Source organism: Zosterops lateralis (genome assembly GCF_965231275.1).
Source record: "Zosterops lateralis genome assembly, chromosome: 1".
Taxonomy (NCBI): domain Eukaryota; kingdom Metazoa; phylum Chordata; class Aves; order Passeriformes; family Zosteropidae; genus Zosterops; species Zosterops lateralis.
Genome location: NC_139762.1, coordinates 107,632,848 through 107,656,370, shown reverse-complemented (window position 1 = coordinate 107,656,370; position 23,523 = coordinate 107,632,848). Strand labels below are relative to the sequence as shown.

General features: G+C 42.3%; 1 protein-coding gene across 1 annotated transcript in view; it reads left to right on the top strand.

Annotated features, from left to right (window-relative positions):
- Window positions 1-1,212: 1,212 nt before the first annotated feature.
- CDH2 (cadherin 2) overlaps window positions 1,213-23,523 on the top strand; it is a gene marked incomplete at its 5' end in the record, with an annotated part of 114,583 nt that continues 92,272 nt past the window's right edge. Inside the window, 2 exons of the mRNA XM_083868050.1 lie at window positions 1,213-1,287; window positions 11,883-11,994. Coding sequence (XP_083724176.1) covers window positions 1,213-1,287; window positions 11,883-11,994 — 187 coding nt within the window. The remainder of the gene's footprint in view (window positions 1,288-11,882; window positions 11,995-23,523) is intronic.

Below are 23,523 nucleotides of genomic sequence, written 5' to 3'. Positions count from 1 at the left end.
CAAGCTTTTGAAAACATTGGCTAATAAAATTCAAGCAGGTAGTTTAGACAAAGAAATGCAGGATGAGGGGGAGGAAGGGTGGCTAAAGGAAAAAAGAAAAAAAAAAAAAGAAAATAAAAAATAAAGGGGTGGGGGGCACCTAAGCAGAAAGAGCCGCACGGACCGTGCGGACCCGCCAGCCCCGGGCCGGGCACCAGCGGCGCCCCCGCAGCTTCTCCCTGCACCAACTGTGCCCTGCCGAGCACGGCGGGGACGGCTCCTTTCTTCCCCAGAAACTTCTCGGCCCCCAAACCCCTGCGGCACACCAAAGCGTGTGGGCTGATATTTATTTGTTCCCAACGCTGTGTGGCCGGCGGCGTTGCGGGGTCCCCCGCCCGCTCTCCGGGCACCGAGGAGGGGCAGCACTGCTCGCCGGCACCGCGGAGAATTTCCCCGGCGCTGCCTGTGCCGTGCGGCTCCCATTGGCCGTGCGGCCGGCAGGGAGCGACGGGAGGCGGAGAGGGCGCTGCCAGCAGCAGCAGCGGCGGCAGCAGCAGCAGACAGGCGGGCGGGCAGGCACCGGGCGAGCGCGCAGACAGGCGCACGGCGGGCAGAGGCTGCTGGGGTATTGTTATCATTGTGCGTTCGGCGGAGCGCTTCGCCTGCAGGGGGAGGGGTGGAGGGAGGAGAAGAAAGAAGGAGAGGGAAAGTGCGGGGCGAGCATGCAGCAGGGCTGGGGCCGGCGGAGCCTGGGCTGAGAGGAGCCGCCTGCCCGAGCTGGCTGGGGGCACCGGCGGGAGGAGCCAGGCGGGCACGGTCCAGGCGCGGGGAAGGCGGCCAGCCCACGGGAGCCGCCGCCGCACCGGCCTCGCAGCAGCAGCGACTACTTCTTTCTTATCTCCCAGCCTTTTGTTCGCCCATCCTCCTCCTCCTCCTCCTCCTCTTCTTCCCTGCCCACCCTCTGCACCGCGGAGGGGGCTCGGCAGAGAGACAAGCAGGCTGACCCAGAGCTGAGTTTCACCCATCCTCCGCCCCACGCTCTCTCTCTCTCCATCCGCCGCATCGCTGCCCATGAGCTAGAGCGGCAGCCGGCTCCGGCAGGCGGGGGCAGACGCCGACCGCAGCTCCCGGCAGCAGCAGCAGCTCCCCGCCGCTCCCTCGCCCCGCTCCGCGGGCTCCAGCCGCGCTCCGGAACCGCCGGGGGCCGCCCCGCCGCCGCCCCTCCTCGCCTCCATGTGCCGGGCAGCGGGAGCGCCGCCGCGGATCCTGCCGCCGCTGGCGCTGATGCTGCTGGCGGCCCTGCAGCAGGTAAGCTCCGCCGGCGGGCAGCGCGCCGGGCTGCGGCTCTTTGTTCCCCCGCGGGCGGCGGTGCCCGGGCAGGGCGGGAGAGCCGGGGGGAATAAAGCGGGGGGGGGGGGCAGGGGAGGGGGCAGCAGGCAGGCTCCGCTTGGTGGTGGGGGTCTCGGGGAGGGGTAGGGAAAGGTGCCCCGGGGTGTCTGGTGGCCGCTCGTGTGCAGAGCCACCTGCTCGGGGCAGCCCCGGCACCGGGGACAGAGAGACAGAGAGAGAGGGGGGAACTCCTGCCCGGGGCTGGCTGAGAGGGAGAGGCCGGTCCCGGGAGGTGATGGGGGCACCGATCCCCTCATTCCCGGGAGAGCAGGTGCCGCGGGACGAGGGGGGGGTGGCCGGTCCCCGGCAGGAGCTCGGGAGCTCGGAGGACAAACTGCCGGAGCGGGGACAGAGGGAACATTCCCGCTCCGCCCCGCGTGGTGAGGGCGGGCCGGGGGTGCCGGAGAGCGGCCCCCGCGCCTCGCCCGCCCCCGGCTCCCTCGGCCGATAATCCCTTCTCCGGGAAGAATTTAATCAGCCTCTGCCCGGGCGCTGGGCTTCCCCACCCCCTGCCGCTAACGGGAATTTCCACTGGGACGGGCTCGGGCCCCCAAGTGTTTAATTTATTATTATGAAAGTCCTGCTGCTGCCGCCTGCCCCCGGCGGCCGCTCCGGGCGGAGAGCGGCGGGTCCCGGGCAGGGGGCGGCGGGCACCGCTAGCGGGCCGTGCTCCCGGGGGGGCACAAAGTGCAGGTCTGGGCCGAGATGGAGTGACCATGGGTGTGCGGAGGACGGGGAGACGACAACATGGGTCCCGTTGGGGCAGCGGGGGCAGCGCCCGCGGGGCGGTGGTTGGGCGGCCAGGGGTGCTGGGAGCGGAGCCCGGCGCGCTCGGTGGGTTCCCCGCTCGCTTTGTGCTGGCCGAGCTCGTATCCGGCGCCGCGCCGGGGGTGGAGAGGGCGGTAAGTCCAAGGGACAGATGGCGCAGATCATCGCCTCTTAATGGCATTTGCGATGGGGGCATTTCTGTCGGGCCGGGGGAGCGGCTGAGGCGAGGCCGGCGGCAGGCCCGGGGCCGGCCCGGGGCGGGCAGGGCGCCCTCCCTCAGCCCTGGCGCAGGGCAGGGCAGGGCAGGGGGGCGGGCACCGCACTGTCCATGGTGGGCCCCGCCGCCGCCGCACCGGGGCGGGAGCGGCTCCCCGGCCTCCCTCTCCTGCCCGCTCCCCGTCTGTGACACCCCCGTCCCCTCACGGCGTCCCCGGGCAGCTGAGTCCTTCCCGCAGTTTCGAGGCGCTCTCTCGGGGCCGATGACTCGCACCAGGCGAGCGAGGTGCTGAAACGCCGCTCCACGGCAGCCGGGGATTTTCCCTGGAGTCCGGGAGGAGGCGAGGCGGGGTGGCTGGTGACACGGGAGTGTCCGGCTGAGCATCAGCGGCTGCCTGTGAGAGCAGACACCCTGCTCAGAAACTTGTGTGTGCCACTTACCGGCTGTTGTGGTGTTGGTGTTTTTTTGGTGTGTTTTTTTTTTCTAAGTCCTTATGTGCTGTTTACTGTACGTGCTTTCAGTTCTGTTTAGTCTTCCTATCTCAATAAATCTTTAAAAGCACAAAATCTGCAGTAAGCTTCTATTCCATCTTCTTTTTTTTTTTTTTTTTTTTTTTTTTTAAATTTTTTTTTTTTTTTAATTTCCCTACCCAAGGCAGGTTTGAAATCGAAGCACAGGCTATGAATTAAGGACAGGAACTAGCCGTGTTGCTTTTACGCATCACTCAGTGTCACTGGCACGTTATGGTTGGGGAATCCAATTTCCCCCTTGTTTGGGTATCCATTAAATCAGGTTAGGGTTGATTCTTAATAGTGTGTAACAAAATTGGAACTTGGGTATGAAATCAGATTTATAGACCTGTGTCTGTACAACACTTTAATTTTAAGAGCTCTTTTTTCCTCCCTCCTTCTTCCATCAGGCATACTGCAGGAACCTTCACCAGTTAGGTGCAGTGCTAACTTTTTTCCCCTGTTGTCATACCTACTACTTTTGCTTTGTAGGAGGTTATTCGTATCCACTTCTTCCGAAATGTTGGACCTTTTCTCACTCAGTTTTTCCTCTCTGCAACACAGCATCTATCCACCTTTGTTTTCTAGAGTTAATATATCAGTTTGTTACTCATTAGTGGTGTAGAAAAGCTGTCATTGTGGAATTACTTGAATGATTGTAACTGGAGCCAGATTTTAAGGGCAGATCTGTGGATATTGTTTATGTACAGGAAATACAGTTTAAGAGTTTTGCACAAGAAAGAAGGGAATGAAAATTGCACTCTGTTTTGCTGGTTAGCGTATCAGTATGAGTCTGGGAGTATTACATGAAAAAAATCCTGACAGAAGAGAGGATGAAAGGAGTGAATTTTGTTTTCCTGGATAAAACAACAATTCCAACCCAGTGAAGGAATGGGAAAGCTAGTACAAGTTTATGGGAATGAAACCACTATTAGAAATAAACTGTAACAGAAATTAGAAATAAAGTACTAAAAAAGGGATTTTTTTTTAATATAAGCTGATTGAATCGCTACATTGATGTTGTCTGTTTCTAAATCAAAAGCAAGTAAACAATAAAGCAGGTTTGGAGCCTTTTGAGCTTAGGTGTCTGGTTTGAATTCAAATTATGATGATAGAGGACGTAAGTTATTACCCTCTGCAGGCAATTTCGGTCTTACTCCAGGTCTTAGCGAATGTATCCAGGTGATAAAGCTACTACCCTAAATGACACTCCTGTTAAGCTGCCTCAGCTGAGAATCAGGCAATGGCATTTCTTGCCAGCTCTGCCCCTCTACAGTAGTGTCTGGCAGAATTGGGGTGGGGAATATTAACACTGCTTTGTGCAGAAACGAGCAAGATCCCCTATTGTGGATAAACGTTCTGTCTCTCACAATATACCTGTGTCATAGATTTATTTTTTTTTTATCTATATGAGCACGAGTTTTACGGTGTCTCTGATAAACGTCTCCATTAACAGACTCCCAACACTATTAACTCCTTTTCAAAGTAGACTGAATGTAGTGAATTGAATGCGTTTATAGCACACTCATAAGCCCCTGACCAGGGTAGTTATGTGGTGTACCTCAGCCCTTTTGGATGTAGATCCTTGTGTTCTGGTTTTGTTTTGTCTTCCAAGACTCTATTGCAAAAGTTAAGTGTGGCAGAGTGTTGCAGCAGAGAGCTCTCCAATCCTTGTCTGTCTGGTCTAGGTGATAGTGATATCACTGACACATCCTCAAAATTCAGATAATTGCAGAGCTGAATTTCTTCGACTGAATATATCATTTAAATATATTTTGTTAAAATACTTCTTAAAAAGTAATTTTTACATCTATTATAGGACAGATGAGATTGTGTAATTCAGTGAGGTTTTTGAATTTAAGTAATTGGTTGACAGAACAGGAGATAATCAGAATTTTTTAAATACGCAGAATTATCTGGGCAGATATTGTAGCAAGCAGAAATACATGTTCTGTTTATGTACCAGAAGGCATATGTTCTCATGTTGTCAATCAATGTATTTTTAATAAATGTGTGTTTTCTAGAGAGCCTTTTACTGCTCTCTCTTCCTGAGTAGTACTGCTACCTAGACATACTGCTCAGTGTACTGGAAAGATGAATGTATAGTTGTATGATACCAACTTTTAAAATATTGCCCAAAGTTACCATTTTTTTAACTACAGCTAGTCAAAAGTGTGTAATTCAAAAACTCCCTATCTGTTATTTTCCTTTCTGTTTCTAGAAGTTGGAGGACCTCCCAGAAACGTCATTGGAAGAGCTCTGTCATGTTCTATCTTACTTGGTTTCATTGATGCTTTTATATCAATAATGTAATTTATTAGTTCTTTTAATAACTGAGCACTAACACATGAGAGAATTTAGTTGTGACAGAATTGCATGTTTATATTTAAAAATAGCTTGAGGAAGCTGTGAGTAGAGTTATTTTTACTCAATACAGACAGTATTGTGTAAGGGACTTGTCATGTGGTGATGAACAGGAATTTTTGAATGGCTTTTCCTGCTTGGCAGAATCATTTACCAGTTAAACTCTCCGTTTCTCATTGATTTTGCAAGTGCTTTTTAGGTTAGCAGAAAAGTTGAGAAAGCTTGGAATAGTTTCAGTAGTTACCTGCACTCCCATTAGGATGAGAGCATAATTTATTTTGAACAATGTACACGCACAAAGCACAAGTCCATTCCCAAAGGCTGTGCAATCTCTAATGTTCCCTGGAATTTTTCTTGAAAATTTTTGTTATGAAGGGTAGGAGGAACCCATAGTGGCCTTACAGAGTAGCCTGTGTGCTTCCACTAACCCAGTGGCACCAGTAAGGTTCAGTGGGACAGATCACAGAGTAAGCTGATGATCCCACAAGGGATCATTGAGTCCAGCTCCTGGCCATGCACAGCACCATCCCCAAGAGTCTCACCATGTGCCTGAGAGCATTGTCCAAACTTTGGGTGGAGAGTAATGAAGGCAAAAAGGAAACTTGACATTCTCTGCAGGAGCAGTGGTAAAGTACTTCTGACCTACCACTGAACTGAGACTTGCTAGTTGGCCAGCTGTGGCTTACAATGAGGTGAATCCTGAGAGAAAGGAACATACATTATTGCAGGACGAGTTTGAGGAAGATCTGTATTTTTCTCAAGTGCATTTGTAGTTTGTGAGTGAGCTGAGAGGGACCTTTTTCACCTGGGTGTTGGACCATGTTGCTGTTCACCTTGAGAGGTATATAATCCAAGTGTGCGTGATTCATCATTTGATTTGATCCTGCACTTCTTGTTGAAAGATCATGGGAGCTCTGTCTGAATAAAGAAGGGAAATTAGGCTTTCTATTTTTAAATGGCTTATGAAAACAGATACAGTATCAGCAGCTTCCAAGATGGAAGGTAATTTGCTGCCAAATCTTTTCAGCATTTCACTTAAAGTATTTGGTTTTAGTCAGTATTCGTATATTTAATTAAATACCATGTTTCCAAAAGGCGCGTTTATCCTCTCCTCTAGGCACTCCTTGACATATTTAAAAAATATATTTTTACCAACAGACTCCTCTAGAGACTCTCCCATTTCTTATAATTAGCATATAATTATCACCCAGCAGCTGAAGACATAGTTAAAATTTTGTGATCCCCCCAAAGAGGCCTTGCAAGGCCTCCCCAAAGGTCAGAAAAAAGCAGCATCCTCTTGTATGGAATAGCAGCAGTTTTATGGGCTGAGAGTTCAGTGTGAGTAATACAATGGCTATTATCAAATCAGAGAGAGGTCATTTCTTGTAGAGAAATTAGAATGCGTGGTCAAATACAGAACCAATTTTTTTAAAGTTATTACTAAAACAATTAATAAAACTTACACGTACAGAAAGTGCTGTGGCTTTTCTGAAGAACCATGTGTTATGCAAGATGCAGCCACGCCCATGTTCCCCTAGTTGAGGGAGGGGGAAAGTCCAAACTTGGATCGTGGCTTTGAGCTATGTGGGGTGTATTAAATAATTGTCTCATTTTTTAATAAGGCAAATGGATATTGTCTCTCATTGGGGGTTAACAGGATGGACTGTGGACATAATTTGTAAAGCTGGGGAATGAACAGATGCAGAGCAGGGCTTGGTGGTGCTGATGGGGGAGAGGCTGGACATGACCGGAGAGGGAGGCTTTCTACACAGGCATGTAGAGGACAAGCAAGAATGGCTACAAACTGAAAAACAGTAGGTTGTTAATCCCACTCTTCACTGGGGGGGGGGTGGTAAGGCACTGGAGCCAGTTGCGCAGAGAAGTTGTAGATGTCCCATCCCTTGAAGTGTTCAAGGCCAGGTTGGATGGGGCTTTGGGCAGGCCCCACTGGTTTAGTGGAAGGTGTCCCTGCCCATGGGCAGGAAGGGTGGAAATAGATGACTTACGTGGCCCCTTCCAACTCAAGGCATTTTATGATTCCGTGAACCTTAAGGTGGTTTAAGGCAAGTTCTTTTAAACCAGATAGGAGCATAAAAGTTGTAGATTCTCTTACTTGGGGAAGGTGCTTGAGAGCTATAAGTGTTGGTTTAAGAAATTGGATTTTCTGATCTAAAATCTTGTGGTTCATGAAATAGAGCACTGATTAGAAGTAAAGATGGTATAACGAAAGCCCTTTCTGCTGTAACTGAATGACCTCTGGGAGGATGTGGCCTGGCACCCACTTCGGAAGCTTTTGGCTTCCAGAACAATTTGAATGAAAGGCACTTTTCTTTTTCTCTAGTTGCACTCTATGGTTGAAAACAAGTTGTACTTGACTAAATTTGCTGAAGTACTGAGTACTGTGAGAGTATAAACTGTTGTCAGCTTTGTTTGCAGCAAGTTGGAGATTTAAGAAAGAGTTGCTGAACATTTTGAATTTTGGTATCTAAAGCTTTTCTGAGATGTTTCTATCATGCAGGGTATCTTTCTTATGCCTTATGACAGTAAGTAGAAACTTGTTACTAAATAATACCATCTCGTACAGCATGTCCCATTGTGTCAGATAACATCTGTACACAAAACTAAAAATGGACAGAGCAATCTCTAGAGTTACAGCCTAAGTTGCAAGTGAGTATTGGGTATCATCCTGGCTTTTAAATTAATGAAGAAACACCCAGTCTTTAAACACAGGCACAAATGTTTCTGTGATCTGTGCTTAAGTTGAGTATTACTGTGGTAATTGTAAATTAATGTTGGTTATTAGGGAGGAAGAGCTCAAAATACCACATTCTTGCTTCATCATACATATAATTATGTCAGACATTGTTTTGAACTTCACACAATAATGTCCTCTGAATTGGCTAGTCTTGGCAATTGGTAACTGTACTATGTTGGATTATACTGTATGATATTTTCTTTGATGCATAAGGCTTGATTTCTCATTTTACTACCTAGGCTTCTTTTCCTATGGGACTAGGTTACAGTGATTATAAAAGAAAGCAGTCTGCCAGAAACAACTTGCCATGCATTTTGATACAATTGCTGTTAAGATCTTATGTTCTAGTACATGTAGATGCAAAGTAGAAGAGACTTGGATATTTCAGATTGATAGCTACTTACTGAACTCCAGTGGTATATGGCATAGGCAGAGAAGGTGGTGAGATTACATTTTGTAATACATATTTCTTTAATATTTCCAGATATTTGGAAGTTTAAATGTGTCTGCTTTTTGGAAACAATGGAAATTGGTTGAGTCCAGATCTATCAATACTAGAAAGAAAGAAGAAGTTCAGCCTGGCTCAAGTCTTGTTTCAGTTAGAAACTTTTCATAACTTTGATTTTTGGAAGACTTTTTTACTGGTATTTATAAAAAGTTGTAAATGCAAATTATACAGTTGAGATTGTAAACAGATTGTTAAGGTATTTTTTGTTTAGGTTTTTTTTGTTTGTTTGTTTTAATCGAGCTGGAACACTGCTTTGGAATTAAAGCACAGACTTCATATCTAGAGATGAAACTAAAGTAAAAGAGGAGCAGGGTGTCAAAACTGCAGCCTTAACTGCCTAACTATATCAAAATGGTGAATTCTTTTAATTGATTGAATAACAGTTTTGACAGAAGACTTCTAATTTACATCATGTTGCTTCATAATTGCTGTTTTACTGTTGCATTTGATCTGAGATCTACAGTACTGAGTTTATATGCATGATCTGATACCATGTGTGACTGTCTCTCTAGCATCTGGAGATGGTAATGCTTATCATTCATTTAGCAGTTAAAAATGGCTGAAGAAGTCATAAAGGACGAGTAAAGCAGAATAGTTGTTTAGAAGTAACTTTATTTTGCTGTCGCAAAGTCTGTTAGTACTTGAGAGGAGAATTTTCCAAGTTCTGAGCTTGTTCTGAGCTTGTTCAGAGCTTTGTGACTCCACTGAGCAGGTTTTATGTGGGTACAAGTGAAGGTAATTGCTTCTGTCTTTTAAGACGGAGTTTTTTTAAATTGTGTCCTGCAGATGAATGTACAAGTAATATTATCTTAAATTTGGAAGTGTCTTGGGGATTGTACTAATCACACAAAATCCTGTAAATTATAATAATGTGTCCTATAATCTTCACTAGCTTTCGCCTTTTGCCCCAGATAAGGGGATAAAAATATTTCAGCATCCTTCTTTTCTTAGAGTTAAAATGGTTTAAGTCTTGCAGTACTCTTAGGCTGAACTTGATGTGACCCAGTGTGTCTGAAGTTGCAACTTCTACTTAATTCAGAATGCTTAACACAGGGCGATTAAGAATTGCTGAAAATCTGAATTCTTCCTTCCCTTGTGTTTTTATTCTGAAACAATCTTTACAAAGGGCTGTTTTTGGAGAGCAGAGTACAGTCTTTTGTTTCTGGATAAAATTGATGGCTGCAAATGAAAGAATAAAGAAGGCTCTCTATTCATGCTCCCCAGCCTTTGTTTCAGTGGGCATTGTTTCAGTTTATAAGAGCTGTTTAGTACATATAGATTACTGGAAAGGCTGAAAGATTGGTGCAGTCTCATTAAAAATTCTGCTATCTCCTCAGCTGCCCACCCAGTACTTTTTTGTTTCAAAGATACCATGGAAGACTTTTATTTCCTTTTCTACCACATTACTTTGAAGTCACCTTTTGTACAGTAGTTTAAATGAGTCTTAGTATTTTCCTTTCAAATTATGGAAACCTTATCTAACCTGTGATTTGAGTTCTAAAGCTGAGGAAACTGGCTGGTCGAAATTATAGTTATTTTTTTATTTGCCATCTTTTTATCTTAAAAACTCAATATGTAAATAGACTGTTGGCACTAGCTACAGATCCTGGTTCCAGTTTTGTAGGAAACATAGTCCCATGGCAGCTGAACCGTTGCTTCATTTGCTTTCTCTTTAGGGTCTCCATACAGACATTAAACTACATAAGCAATTGTACGCAGGTGAGATACCCATGTAGATCTTAAATCACAACAGTTTAAGTTAACCTGAAACTTGATAATTGCAAGTTCTCTTACTGAGCACATACCTGGATATTGCATTAACTTGAGAGTCAGTAAATTTTAATTTTGTTTTTGCTAGTGTCAAGTGTTGAGCTGCATAGTTAGGATGCTGTTGGTGTAAATGCAATGCAGTGGGTTACAAATGCCTCCTTGTATTAGTGATAAAACTGTTCCAACAGGGAACATGCTGAGTTTGGCCATGTTTGTCAGTGGAGAGATTACTCTTTTGCCTAGCTCCTTTTCCCTGAGGAAACCCTTGTCATTTGAGGTGCTCCTATTCCACCTCTGCTTTAATACTCTCTTTCCCTGAGGTTACCGTGGCAAATGGGTGTAACACTATCATCTCTTTCTCCCTGCCATTTTATTTTTTCCTTTGCAAGTGTATGCAGACATGCTTACATGGCCTTGAGTAGGTCTGCTTTGATGGAAGCCCATCTGAGAAAGCAAACAGGAAAATCTAATTGAAGTCTTGATCAGATTTAAGTATGATATGATCACGCAGTTGCTTGTGGTGTCCAAGACCATATACTACATCTGGGCATGCGTGTAGATACACCTTTGTTTGGCATGTAGGGATGTTTGAGGTTGTGCCAGGACTGTCATGATTTCTTGGATATATATCAGCCAAGGCTGGACTTGGAGCTGACCTCTCTGCTCTGTACAGGGTGACAGGGGTTTTGCCAATGTGGCCACATGTAAGGTGGGCCATTGTCTTGTACAGTACTAAAATGAGACAAAACTAATCCACTGAAAAGAAATCTTAGTCCTTTGCCACTGAAAATGTTTGGTGTTGTTTGTTTGTTTTTTTTCCCAAATAGGCAACAAACTGTCCTAGAAAATAGCTTTGCTACCAGAAGTATCTTCTGAACATGGAAGACTACAGAACAAACAAGTTTCCAAATGCTGTATTATAGTTCTTAATAGAAAGACGTATATGAAGCTCTTTTAAGAATGTGATTTGAGGGTAAACTTTTTTAATAAGTAAGAGAACAAACAGTTTCAGTGGCTCAGCTCTGCCATTGTGCAGATTTAATGACCTACTCTCCTTTTAACTTAATGTCCCTTTGAAATAGGAGATTGCATTGGAAACATTTGGCTTTATATGGTATCTGGACACTAAAACAAACGTAAGTTCTGTTAAGTTACTGCAAATGTAACATTTTGTCTTAGTTTACTTGTTCTGGTGCAGCCTCACATAGAAATACTCTGCATAAAGCATTTTATACCAGTGGTTGAAGTGAACCCTTTCAAGTTATCTGGCTGTGAAAAAGTTGACTATGTGTTTTGTGCAACATTTATTTCCAGAGGAAGGAATGTTTTTGTTCCCTTTGTGATTTCTCTTCAGTCTAGATGTCTGGTTTAGTGGAAATGTTCAGTTGTCAGAAGAATCAAGATGGTGTATTATTTAGATCTTACCAGACAAGTGGGATTTGTTCCTTCCATTCCAGTTATCAGAAAGATTAACCCTTTGCCCTCGCGGTCCTAATTGCAGTCGTTCAGAAACAAAGATTCTGCTTGTACAAGACAGCAGCAAAGTGGAGTATGTGCCAACTGGAATGTTTCTCTGGTGAACATGGGTTGCAAGTATTACATGCTTTTTGTCTTGTGTTTCAGGCACCGATAAAAGCAACCTGTGAAGATATGTCATGCAAGACTGGATTTCCTGAAGATGTTCACAGTGCAGTAGTGTCAAGGAGTGTACATGGAGGACAGCCTCTTCTCAATGGTATTGTTAGAAAACATATTTTGAACATTTTTGTTTCTTCTAGTTGTAACCATAAGTCACTCTGGAGCATTTTCATCCTTAAATAGGACAATAATTCTTGCAGGAAGGAACTGCTCTGTGATTATTTCTTGGTCACTGTCATAGGACTTGGAAAATCTTGGCGTTAGTGGAAGCACATGCACCTCTGACTGTAATTTGGAAACACTGAGTGTTGCAAAACTTCCCATTATCCCCTAATTCTCAGCACAGTATTTTACACTGATGTTTCTTACTGCCAATATGTAGTAAGAACAATATGTATGCCATTAGTCTATCTTTAGAGCCCATGTGTGTATGAGGAGGTAAAGAAAATCTCCTTTCAGCTTTACCTCTCATAGAAGAGCTGCACATACACCCAGTGCTAGTGCTCGTGTTAATGCAGAGATAATTCCCTTACTGCTTTTTTGTGGCAATCTGAGGAAAGACACCAATGGAAAGCAAGTAATGGGACAGGCAGCAACAGGAGAGAGAGAGAGTGGTTGTCTGTGAGCCCCTGGTCAGTGACCGCAGCGCTGCAGGCTCTGTAAGGAGGTGTGCCAGGAGAGACAGGATGGTGCCAGGGCTGTCTCAGGGACAGAGCTCTGCTCTCTCACCCTGGCACCTACGTGCATCTGAATGGCACAGTGCCCAGGCTGGGGATGACCTGCTGGCCTCGTGCTCGGTGAGCACAAGCCCTTTCCTCCGCCAGGGATGCCCTGCAGTCTGTACACCTGGCCAGGCTTGTCCAGTTTGGGAATTCAGTTTGCTCTTCTTTTTGTGTCTCTATTTTGCAGGGGTAGAGTAGGACACAGAGACAGATGCTCTGAATGCTTCCTAGATTTCCCAGCCAGTTAAGTTTCAGTATACAAGTCTGCAGAAGTATAACATTTTTAAAAAATCTGCATTAATTTGTCGGTTTTCTGAACCGCTAGCATAATTTTTTTAATCTAATTTGGAAATTGTGGAACTAAGAACATCAGTGTTAGACTGTTTCAAATACAGCTTAAATAAGGACTAATTTAATTTAATTTGTTGTTTCTTTCACGTATAAATTTGGATACACACTTTGAGACATTTAAATGAAAAAAATTCTAATGAGTCTGCAAAACAAATGAAAGTAAAAGCTGTAGTCTTGATTTTACATGCTGTATGTAGCAGTCTCTCGTTAATTATGTTTTACAGACCTGTTTTGTGCTTTCTTAGAAGTATAATGGAAACTTGAATGCAGGATGAATTGATTAGCTTTAGTGTATTTAAACTTGAGTTATTAAAGCTTTCTCTGTTAAGCTCCAAGAAAGTATATTCTACCAGCACACACTTTCCTTTTCTTAAAAGATGGCTTAGAAATTTATGTATTGAAGTAAATGTTCTGCCAACTGAGAAAATAATAAAGAGGGAAGAGAATATTCCTCACTTTCCTACGAAGTGGGAGTTAATAGATGGCTCTCCTATAGACTCCTTTAATAGACATCAGCATGAAAATTACTTGGTATGTGATGAACAAACACAGGCAGGGGGCAGAAACAGAGATGCAGCCACATGCTTTCCAAAGGTGCTGCCTTGAAACCACCAAATGTTGGTCACAGGGTAACTGTCATACCATCAGTTCCTCTTGAAATGGAGATCGCACAAGTTTGAGATCTTCGCTGTCCTGTGAAAGTTCTCTTTATTCTCTAGGGAATCCAGGCTGTGTCTGCAGTTTTTCCCTTTTCCCACCAGTTAGGAACCACAGTAGACTGGGCACTAATTGTCTGTTGTCATTGCTCATGCAAACCTGATGATAACGTCTGATTAGCTTTAACTGAGTCCCAGCCAGTAACATAGGATGACAAACTGACTTCCTGTCTCATTATTCATCCTAGTCCCACAGTCCCTTCCCTTGCTTCTCAGAAGTGAGTGAAGCATGACTATTGGTTTGTCCTTGAATGATATTAAAATGCATAAAATTTTAGGGAAGTAGGAATTGGAAACACTGTATAAGGCAAACAGTATGTATCACATCATATCAGCTGGTTGAAAAATGACCTGGGGGAGTCTTTTTCCTACCACCGTTTCCTCAACTGAATTACTGGAGTGGTTAATTCTTTTGAAAATTTTGACATGCTTAAAAGCATATAATTTGCTGGTTACACATAAACATACAGTCCATCATTGCATAGCTTTGACTTAAATTTAATTACACTGTCATTTTGAAATACTATTGTTGTCAAAAGCCTATTTTCTGGTTATTAAACTAGATTCAGATGATGCTGGAAGTTAAGTATAGTTGCATGACATTTGCTTCGTAGGGATAATCATGTGCCTGATTCTGATCTCGGCTGCCTCGCCTATCTAAATGCATGGAATTATTTAAGTTGGAAGAGACCTCTAAAACCATAAAGTCCATCCATTAATCCAACACTGCCAAGTTTACCACTAAACTATGTCCCTAAGCACTACATCTGTATGTCCTTTAAATACCTCCTGAGATGGTAACTCCAACAATTTCCTGGGCAGCCTGTTCCAATGCTTGCCAACCCTTTTGCTGAAGAAATTCTTCCTAATATCCAATCTAAACATCCCCAATGGAAGGTGATGCCATTTTCTCTTGTTCTATCACTTGTTTCTGGAAGAAATGACCAACCTCCACCTCACTGCAACCTGCTTTCAGGTGGTTGTAGAGAGTAGTAGGGTCACACAATTGGCCTTGGCTCACTGATCCTCTCTATTACCTTGCTGCCCTACAGCAGATCAGCATTGCTACTCAACTGAGATGCACTTAATCGCCTCATTCCAATCATCAATAAAGATATTAAACAGGACTGGCTGGGCCTGATCCCCTGTTTGTCCTGTATATGCTGCATGGTGGCACTCAGGGTGATGTGCTCCATGTCCTTCCCCAGCCCCTAGGTGAGGCTGACAGGCCTGTAGCTCTGCAGATCCTTCTTCCAGCTTCTTGTAGCTGTGCATCCAATGTACTCACCTCTGGTCAACTGGGACCTCCCTGGTCATCCAGGACTGCTGATAAATTATGGGAAGTGGCTCGCTGAGCATTTCTGCCAGCTCCCTCAGTATCCTCATGTGGATCCCTTCTGGCTCCATAGATCTTTGTGTGTCTGAGTAAGGCAGCAAGTCGCTGAAAGTTTCTCCTTTTGTTATGGGGGCTTTACTCTGCTCCTTGTTCCAGCCATCTAGCTCAGGGGCAGGGTGGCCAGAGAACAACTGTTTTTTTTACTTCTGGACTGAGGCAAAGAAGGCACTAAGTACCTCAGCCTTTTCCTTATCATTTGTCCGTATGTCTCCACTCACATTTGATAAAGGATGGAGGTTCTTCTTAGCCCTCCTTTTGTTGCTGATTCCTAGAAAGTTGGAGGTTTTTTAAATATCTTTTAATAGTAATCTGTCACCAGATTATGTTCTATTTGGGTTTTTTTCTAATTTTATCCCTGGATAACCTTGCAATATTGTTGTAGATACTTAGAGTAGTTTCTGTATGTTTTAGAGTTGAAGGCCTTCTTTTTCTTTGGTTCTGTTCGTCGATACCACCAGCATAGAGGTTTTATGGACATGTCAGATATTGGCAGAGTAATTTGACCCTAACTTGATGCTTTTTTGACAAGTTGTTTCTTAAAATACTGCCCCAAAAAATCATCCTATGATTATCACCTGTCTTGTTTATTTGCTTTTTTCTAGTACCTAGGGGACAGACTTCTTTTAAGTTCTTTGGATTCTGTCTTACCAAAACTTAAATAAAATTACAATTACCATATGATTTGTTGGTCTCTGCATTCCAGTTGTTACAGTAACATAGGATATCTGGCTTTTAAAACAGTATTATAAGAAATTTCCTTGCACTGTATGTTTTTTGAAGAGGTTTTTTTTTTCATCCTGTGTTCAGGTGGTGCTTGTTTTTGATAAGAGGATCAGACTTGTTCCCATTCCATTTAAGAATAATTCATAATGACTTTGTTCATTCATATGGTTAGGACATTATAACAGCATCTACTTATTTTTTCCTTTTGCACATGAATGCATGAGAGGTAACTACACATTCAGTTGTTATCCAGGTGTTCAGTTGTCCCCAGTATGTGAAAAATTGGTGGAGCAATATATAATCAGAGTAACTTAAATTGGAAAAGGGAAAAAAAAAACCCTACATATTTTAATGTGGGTTGGGCGTGGGGGCAGAAAAAGAGAGCGGCCCTTGCTGCCTTTGGTTTAAGGATAAAGAAATTGAAAAGATGATTCTAGTTGGGAAGTCAGAGAAGTTGGAAACTGCTCCTTTTGTAGGCTGTGCCTGGCCCCATATAGGCTGTCCCCTATTGCCTCCTTCTGGCCCAGTGTCACCAGTGCCCCAGAGTCCCGTGTTCCCCTGGAGCAGGCTTCACTGGTCATAGCCTTGGAGACTCTTTGAAGCTGATACCTTAACATTTGTCTTGTACAACGTCTGGCAAGTCTAACTTTAAGATACAATATGCTCAGGTCACTAGATACATTTGAGTCCTGTAGACCTAATATTGAATTTATTAATTATGTTTGACATGTTTCACTTGATACCAATAGCTTCATTGAAATTATAGTGATTTTTTACCAAGGAACTAGGTGAGCTTAGAACTGCTACCTTAATTTCTGGAAAGGGAGAAAAACAAATAGTAATTTTAGAGGTAGAATTAAGAGAAACTTGATTCATTGTTGAAAATTGTCTTAGTAATAAAACCATGGAATCATTTGAAGTCTTTTAAAATGTAATATACTTTGAGTTTTTTCAGGACTTAAATCCTCCAACATTCAAAAAAAAAATAAGCAATATGCAAAAGAGTCTGCTGTTATCACCTAATATCTAACCCAAATTTAAGGCACAGTACTTATGACTGGTTTCTGTAAATAAAATGTGATAACTGTTTAGAGAGCCATAAATAAGATGTATTCAGAGAAGAAGAGGTTAAGTCAAAGAGAGTTCCGTTTAATATATTAAATGCCCTTACTTGCACTGGTTTTATCACATTTTTGTAGTTCATCCAGGGAAAAGTACTTGTGGCAGTTTGATATGTCCAGCATGTTTATCTAATCTTTGTTCTATATCCTGCAAATTTTAAGATACAAATAAAGTGTTTGCAGCTGAAATCATTCACCTCGAAAGGTTACTTGAATGGTTTGCAGAATCATTTCTTAGAGATTCTTATTCTGATAATTATTGTAGCAGTTTCTTATCTTTCAGAGATGTTATTTTAACATTGTCTGTCCTGTTACTAAATGTATGGTTTTAGTTTTCTGATAAGCAAATTCATTCCTAAACCATTCCTTCGAACGCTGTGTAGCTATAAAATATTTCTAAGGTCTTTGTGTTGCACAATGATAAAGAAAAAAAAAATGTTTTGGTGTTGATCAGAGAGATATGCAGTGCTTGTGGATGATTAACACTGCACTTTCCTGGGCCATTTAAGTCAGAGTAAGCATCAGCTCTGCCAAAAAAGGCACACTTAGGCCTTCCCTCCTCTTTGAGCCTGGTACCAAGTGCTCATGAAACCATAAAATGAATGGAGTTAGTCAGTTTATCTGGGGTAAACTTTGACTCCCACTCCTTCAGACGTTTTTTCTGAATGACCTTGTAGGCTTAAACAGAGCCATGGTGTCCCTGCTGTCTTCTCTCCTCCAGCAGTGAAATGATTAGAATATAACGTTTGTTTTGATGCTTCCAAACTGCATGACAAAACTTGATTTTTGCATTCCCACAGACTTATTTTGTAGCTTACTGTTGAAAATACCAATTGGTCTCAATCCAGAAATCTGTTGTTGTTGGGAGTGTGGCCCTCAGGCATGGCCCAGTGTTTAGGAGTAACTTGACATTTCTTCATGATGTAGTGGAGGGTTACATGGATGTTGTCTGTCCCAGGTGAAGCTACTTGACTTTGTTGCTAGTGTAGTTTTATTATTCTACATATACAAACGTCTACCATCAGCTAAGAATAAAATTCCTTTTTAAAAAGTCATAATGCTTAAAATTAAAGACAGCAGCCCATCTTTTAAGACACATTAACTGTAGAGCCAAGGAAAGTGTTCTTAGAAGAATATTTTCCAAGAGGGAGATTAATCTTTACCCAGGAAAAAAAAAAACAGGCTTTTTTTTTTCTTCTATTTAAAAACAAAAAAGAAGAAAAAAAAAAAAAGGAAAATGGTAACCACTTTGTTTGAAGTCTCCTTGCCTTGAGCAAAAATACAAATTGACAAGTTCCTTCCAGGCAGACAGCCAAAGAATCTCAGATGGATGGGGTCTCTCTATGAGCTGCTAGCAAGCTCGGGAAAAATTGTTTCAATTCTTCCCAAATGTATTGTTTTATGAAACTATTTTCCTGTACTCTTCACCCTGCCCCCTCTTGCCAAAAAAAAAAAAAAAAAAAAAAAAAAAAAAAGAAACCACCAATACTACAACTTACCAGTCTCTTCTACTTACTCTTTTAAGCCTTAGTGGGAGTAAATTTTTTTTTCCAGAAGCTTCTCTTGTTAAGATATTTTTTCTCCCTCAGTTCTGCTTAAGATTTAGTAGGTTTAGTTTTGCTCTCTTCTGTGAGAAGCAGAGTAAATTTTATTGCTGTTACTTGGTGATGCTGTGCCTTGTTGCTTTATTGTATGTTACAGTTACATTCCAGTTCTTGGTTTCTTGCCTTTTAAATCCTTTTTGTCTTTTTTTCTCAGTTTTTGCTGTTTGTACCTTTTCCATACCCCACAGCATCCTAAATTTTCCACTGTCAGTTTTGAACTTGCTATCCTGGAAGAGCTGTTTCTGTTTGCTTTTGCTACGCTAGCACAGTACCTGTTTTGTGATGCCAATTGTCTATTCATGTACCAAGCTCTTAATCTATCCTTAAATACTCATGCCCTGAAAATTAGAGTTTTCTTCTGCTTTTCCTGAGATTATTTCTTTATTCCCTTTTACCAACTACTTACACATGGATTATATCCTAGAGTATATATAGCATATATTCACCTTGCTGAACAGTGGTAATATACCTGTTTGAATGGTGACTCCTTTTTGCTTTTATTGTTTGACTTGTATGTGATACTACTTTTGAGTAGTAAACTACTGACTATAAATTGGTATCATTTCATTTCAAGCTTGTATGTTGAATGTTACATACATATAAACAGAGAATAAACATATATAATGTAATGCAGTGATGTTGTGAATGTGTACAAAGAGCTAACATTTCAGAAACATAATTCTGTTGTCCATTGGTGCACTGTAAAGCTATTGTATGTAGGAATTGTATGTAGTATGTGAATCAATTTGTATATCCAGTGTCAAAGAATTTATCATTTGAGTTCTAAATAAGAAGGAATTCTAAAAAATTCTTACCAAAATGTAGTGAACAAAACTTTTACTTTTCATGGAATATTTGTAATACAGGTGGAAATACAGTTTGTAGTAAAATCCTAAATAAACTACTCTGTCCAGTTTTCCCAGAGAGGAAACATGATTCTCCCTTGCTCCTCGGAAAGGGCATGCTGCTTCTATTTCTCCTATAGACTCTTATAATTCCATCTTGATAAAGAGAAAAAATACACCTACAGAGAAATTACAGAAATCTTGAATGTTTGCAGTGTACTGGGATCTATAAATTATTCTCTTAGTTAATTAGTCCAGTTCAGATAGTAATTTCTATCTGTAGTGCATTTACTTGGAATGCATTGAATTAATTAGTACTTATTCCCTTTTCCTGTATTCACTGGTTACTTGTGAGGGTCTCAAATGTAGTGTCCTTTCTGTGTGCAGAAATGTGAATTACAACAGCAGAATTGTTAGCTGCCTCAGTAAGCTCTGAGCATGGCTCAGTGAAGGATGGCAAAAGGGATGTTTTTTTCTGCCCTCTGAAGCTAGGTCCAGTATTATAGTCTTTCTAACACCATTTAGTGTAGCCTTAGTTCAATTTTAAGCAATACCATCTGGCTTTGATTCCCAAGGGGCCATTATTTTTTCCTGGAATCCTTGTAGTTAGAGCGTTCTTCAGTGCTGACCAGTGCTCTAGGGAAGGCTGGGAGGAAGGAATGGTGGCTGCAAAGCTGTGCAGAAAACCTCCCCAACAGGCAAAGGTGCCCTCAGGAATGGGTGATTTATTTAGTCACAGAAGAAAGTTACTGTTGAATGCAAGAGCTGCACGGAAAAAAAAAAGTTTCTTTGTGTGGTACATAAGTATATGGAATACATGGAGCAGAAACTCAGGTGGGGCCTTCTGTGTTAGCATGCATAATGTGAGAAAACGGTATTTATAATTAGGAATTCAAATTATCACTTAGGACTACAGTACATCTTCTGTTGACTTGTCGTTTTTCTAGCAATCCAGAAGACAAATTTATGACAGCATCCTACTGAACTGATATTACAGAAACATCCTTTATTGCAAAACATATTACCATACTAAATACAGATAAACTCCTCTAGTATTTAAACACTTAAAGACCATATTAAATCAAGTACTACTGCATTGAAGACTTGGATGTCAGTCAACAAATCCCAAGTACAGTTTGAACTGCTCTGGTTTTGGTTGAATGCAGTGATGCAGATTTATTGCATTTGGTTGAACTTGAGACACTCGATGTGAGGGCATTTTTTTATTGTGGAAATAATAACTTTTGGAAGAGGTCACTTCAAAGTTTTCATACATGTCCTAGGCATCAGAGCCAGCCTTGCTAAACTCAGGAAAAAGAAGGAGCAGAAGGAGGGTGCAAGGAAACAGGGTCAGATTTTGGATGAAAAGGAAATTTAGTGGACTTGCTATTATCTTCTAATTAGACTGTAGAATGAGCAACTGGCCTTTGATACCCTTTAAATCTTTCCAATTTAATGCAGCACAGATGGTTTTCTACTCGTCTCCATATGCCCTCACTGGTAATGTGTCCTCCAGAGGGCAGGGAAAATAATGTTGGGGGATAAATGGAGTGAAACACTGTAGTGCAAAATGGAGCTGAGGCTGGGGAAAGGATGGAAGCAGAAGAATCCATGTGATAAAGGATGATCCATAATGGGTGGAGGTATGAACCCTGGTGTCATACAAGGGGGAAGGGAAAGTGCAGATTCTCCAAAACCCTAGACAGAGCAGAGAAACTTGATGCTAGTTGGAAGAGCAGGCAGAAGCAACCGAAGATGAAAAGGACAGTATCTTGGAATACTTTCATATTTCCTCATGACATGCAGTTTGAGCTGGTCATGGGCATCCAATGCCCAGTCTAAAGGAAGTGCTGAGTACCCAGTAGAGCTCACCAGTATGAAATCAGTGAGCACATAGTGCTGAGGAGCTTTTCTGGGAGAAACCACCAGGCCTTCTTGACACTAAAATGACAGCATGGTGTCTCACTTTTTTTTTTTTTTTTTTTTTTTCAATTTATGCTAAAAAACGCAGTTATCTTAGTATTAAGCCAAGATCAGAACATACACAAGGAATAGCCTTTTGAGGATAAGCTGATCTTATAGCCAAGACATGAGGTTAGCCAAAATATATACAGCTGTATATCATGACTTGTCCACTGTTTTGGAGGCAACATCAAGTTTGAGTACTAAGGGTCCATCAGTGTCTATGAAGTGATATTAAAACCCACTGCTGCTTTTTATTACAGGTGATTTGGTACCACCAGTATTTTTTTTTCATTTTTTCTCAGGTTGTGTGTATAGATGTGCAGTTTAAGTGCATATGAAAACCCCAGCCTTAAGTAAAGCCTAGGAGAGGCTATACCCAAAATGTAAATCTTTCCTATTGTTGCAAATGCATCACAGTGATGTGGCTGCAGGATGAGTGAGTTTGAGCAACAAGATGATTCATCACAAAACTGTTCCTGCTTTTTCTGGTGGACTCATTCTCTTCTGCGTCAGGTTAGCTGTTGATTTGCTGGGGTCTGCTGTGGAAGAGGAGATAAATTAATGAGAAAAGAGGTGTGTTAGTGGTGATGAGATAACTGAATGAAGCTCCACTGTGTAAATTATCTGTTAGGCTTTTTCCCACCCTCTTTTCTCTCTGCAGTGCTTTCTTCCTGCTGTCCTAATATATTCCAGGATTGGGCAGCTGAGGATCAGTGCCCTGCCTTCCCTTGCCCTTGATGCCTGCTGCTTCCCAGCAGTACCCAGCCACAGTAGTGCATTGTGTGACAGCTCTTAGCTGGGTTGCAGGTGACAGTAAGCAATCCCATTAACCTGCCAGCTTGGCTGCAAATAATCCTGAGGAACCGGGGCACCCAGTGCTGCCCACGGCTGCCATCCCTCACCCTGCTGGCTGCAGCTCCTGCCTGTAAGCACTGATGGTCTGGGCAGAGAAGCAGCACAGTGTGGCTCAGGTGCATCTCCTCCTCCTCTGAGCTGCCTGCAGAGCTCAGAAACTGGCCCATTTTGATTTTTTTTCCTTCTTTTTTTTACTGTCTGCACTGTTTTGGCAGACCTGGGAGCAGTGGCAAATATTACGATCATGTCTGCTTGCCTGCAGCTCTTTCTTGTGCACTGTGCTGCCTATTTGAAGTAGATTTTGTTTGGTTTTGAAAGTTAATGGCATATGCCTCTCAGGTTGTAGAGAGGAGGAATTATTGAAGGCCCTCTGTGAGTTCCAGTTTAACATTCTCTTAAATAGGAAAGTTAGGATCCCTAAAAGCACAATTTTATAACATAAAAGCTATCAAAATAGGATTGCAATCTGTTAAAGTGTTTAAAAATTTGATTCGCTGCAGTTTAAAATGTGAAATAAATGTACACTAATTGTTTTGAATGGAGATAAAGATGGTGTTTGAAGCCAGTCTTTAAAGGAATTAGTGAGATAGCACTGCAGTTAATGGTGGAGCACTATTTTCCTGTAATGGGCTAAGCAATGTTCTCTAATTAGCTTGCAAATTGATATTCAAATACAAGTAAACTGGCAATCAAATACAAGCAAAACATCTATGTAAGTAGACTTTGGCATCTGCATTTAGTATACCTGTATCAAAATTATGTGTGGGTGAAGGGTAAGCTCTTAGTTGTTTTCAGCATGGAGCTTTTAATATTAGTGGTTGCTCACTGGTTACAATAGGTCATTATTTTAATTTAAGCACATGAAAAGAGGAAAAAGAAATTCCTTTTTTTCTTTTTTTCCCCAAGTGAGTGGGTTTTAAACATTAGTAACATAATACTAGAGTGTGCATGAGTTTTTTTCTGTCTTCATTTCTTCTGGTTTTGTCAACTAATTGTGCACATAAGATATGATACATAGCTGAGTCAGTGGAAGTTACTCTGTTTTCCTGGATTTGGATCATATTTATGTTCATTATTAAAATTATTGCTATATGGTGTAACCATTTCATTTTCAAGCCTTATGCCAGAAACTGGATGCATAAACTATTAGTGGTGTTTATGTTGTGAGGTTTTTGGTGGTATGTAGTATAGGTTTTTAAACTTGAATTGAATGCTTGATACAAGTGGGTTTCTGCAAAGGAGAACCATAGAATGGTTTGGATTGGAAAGAATTTAAAAACCATCTAGTTTCAACCCCCCTGCCATGAACAGGGACACCTTCCACTGGA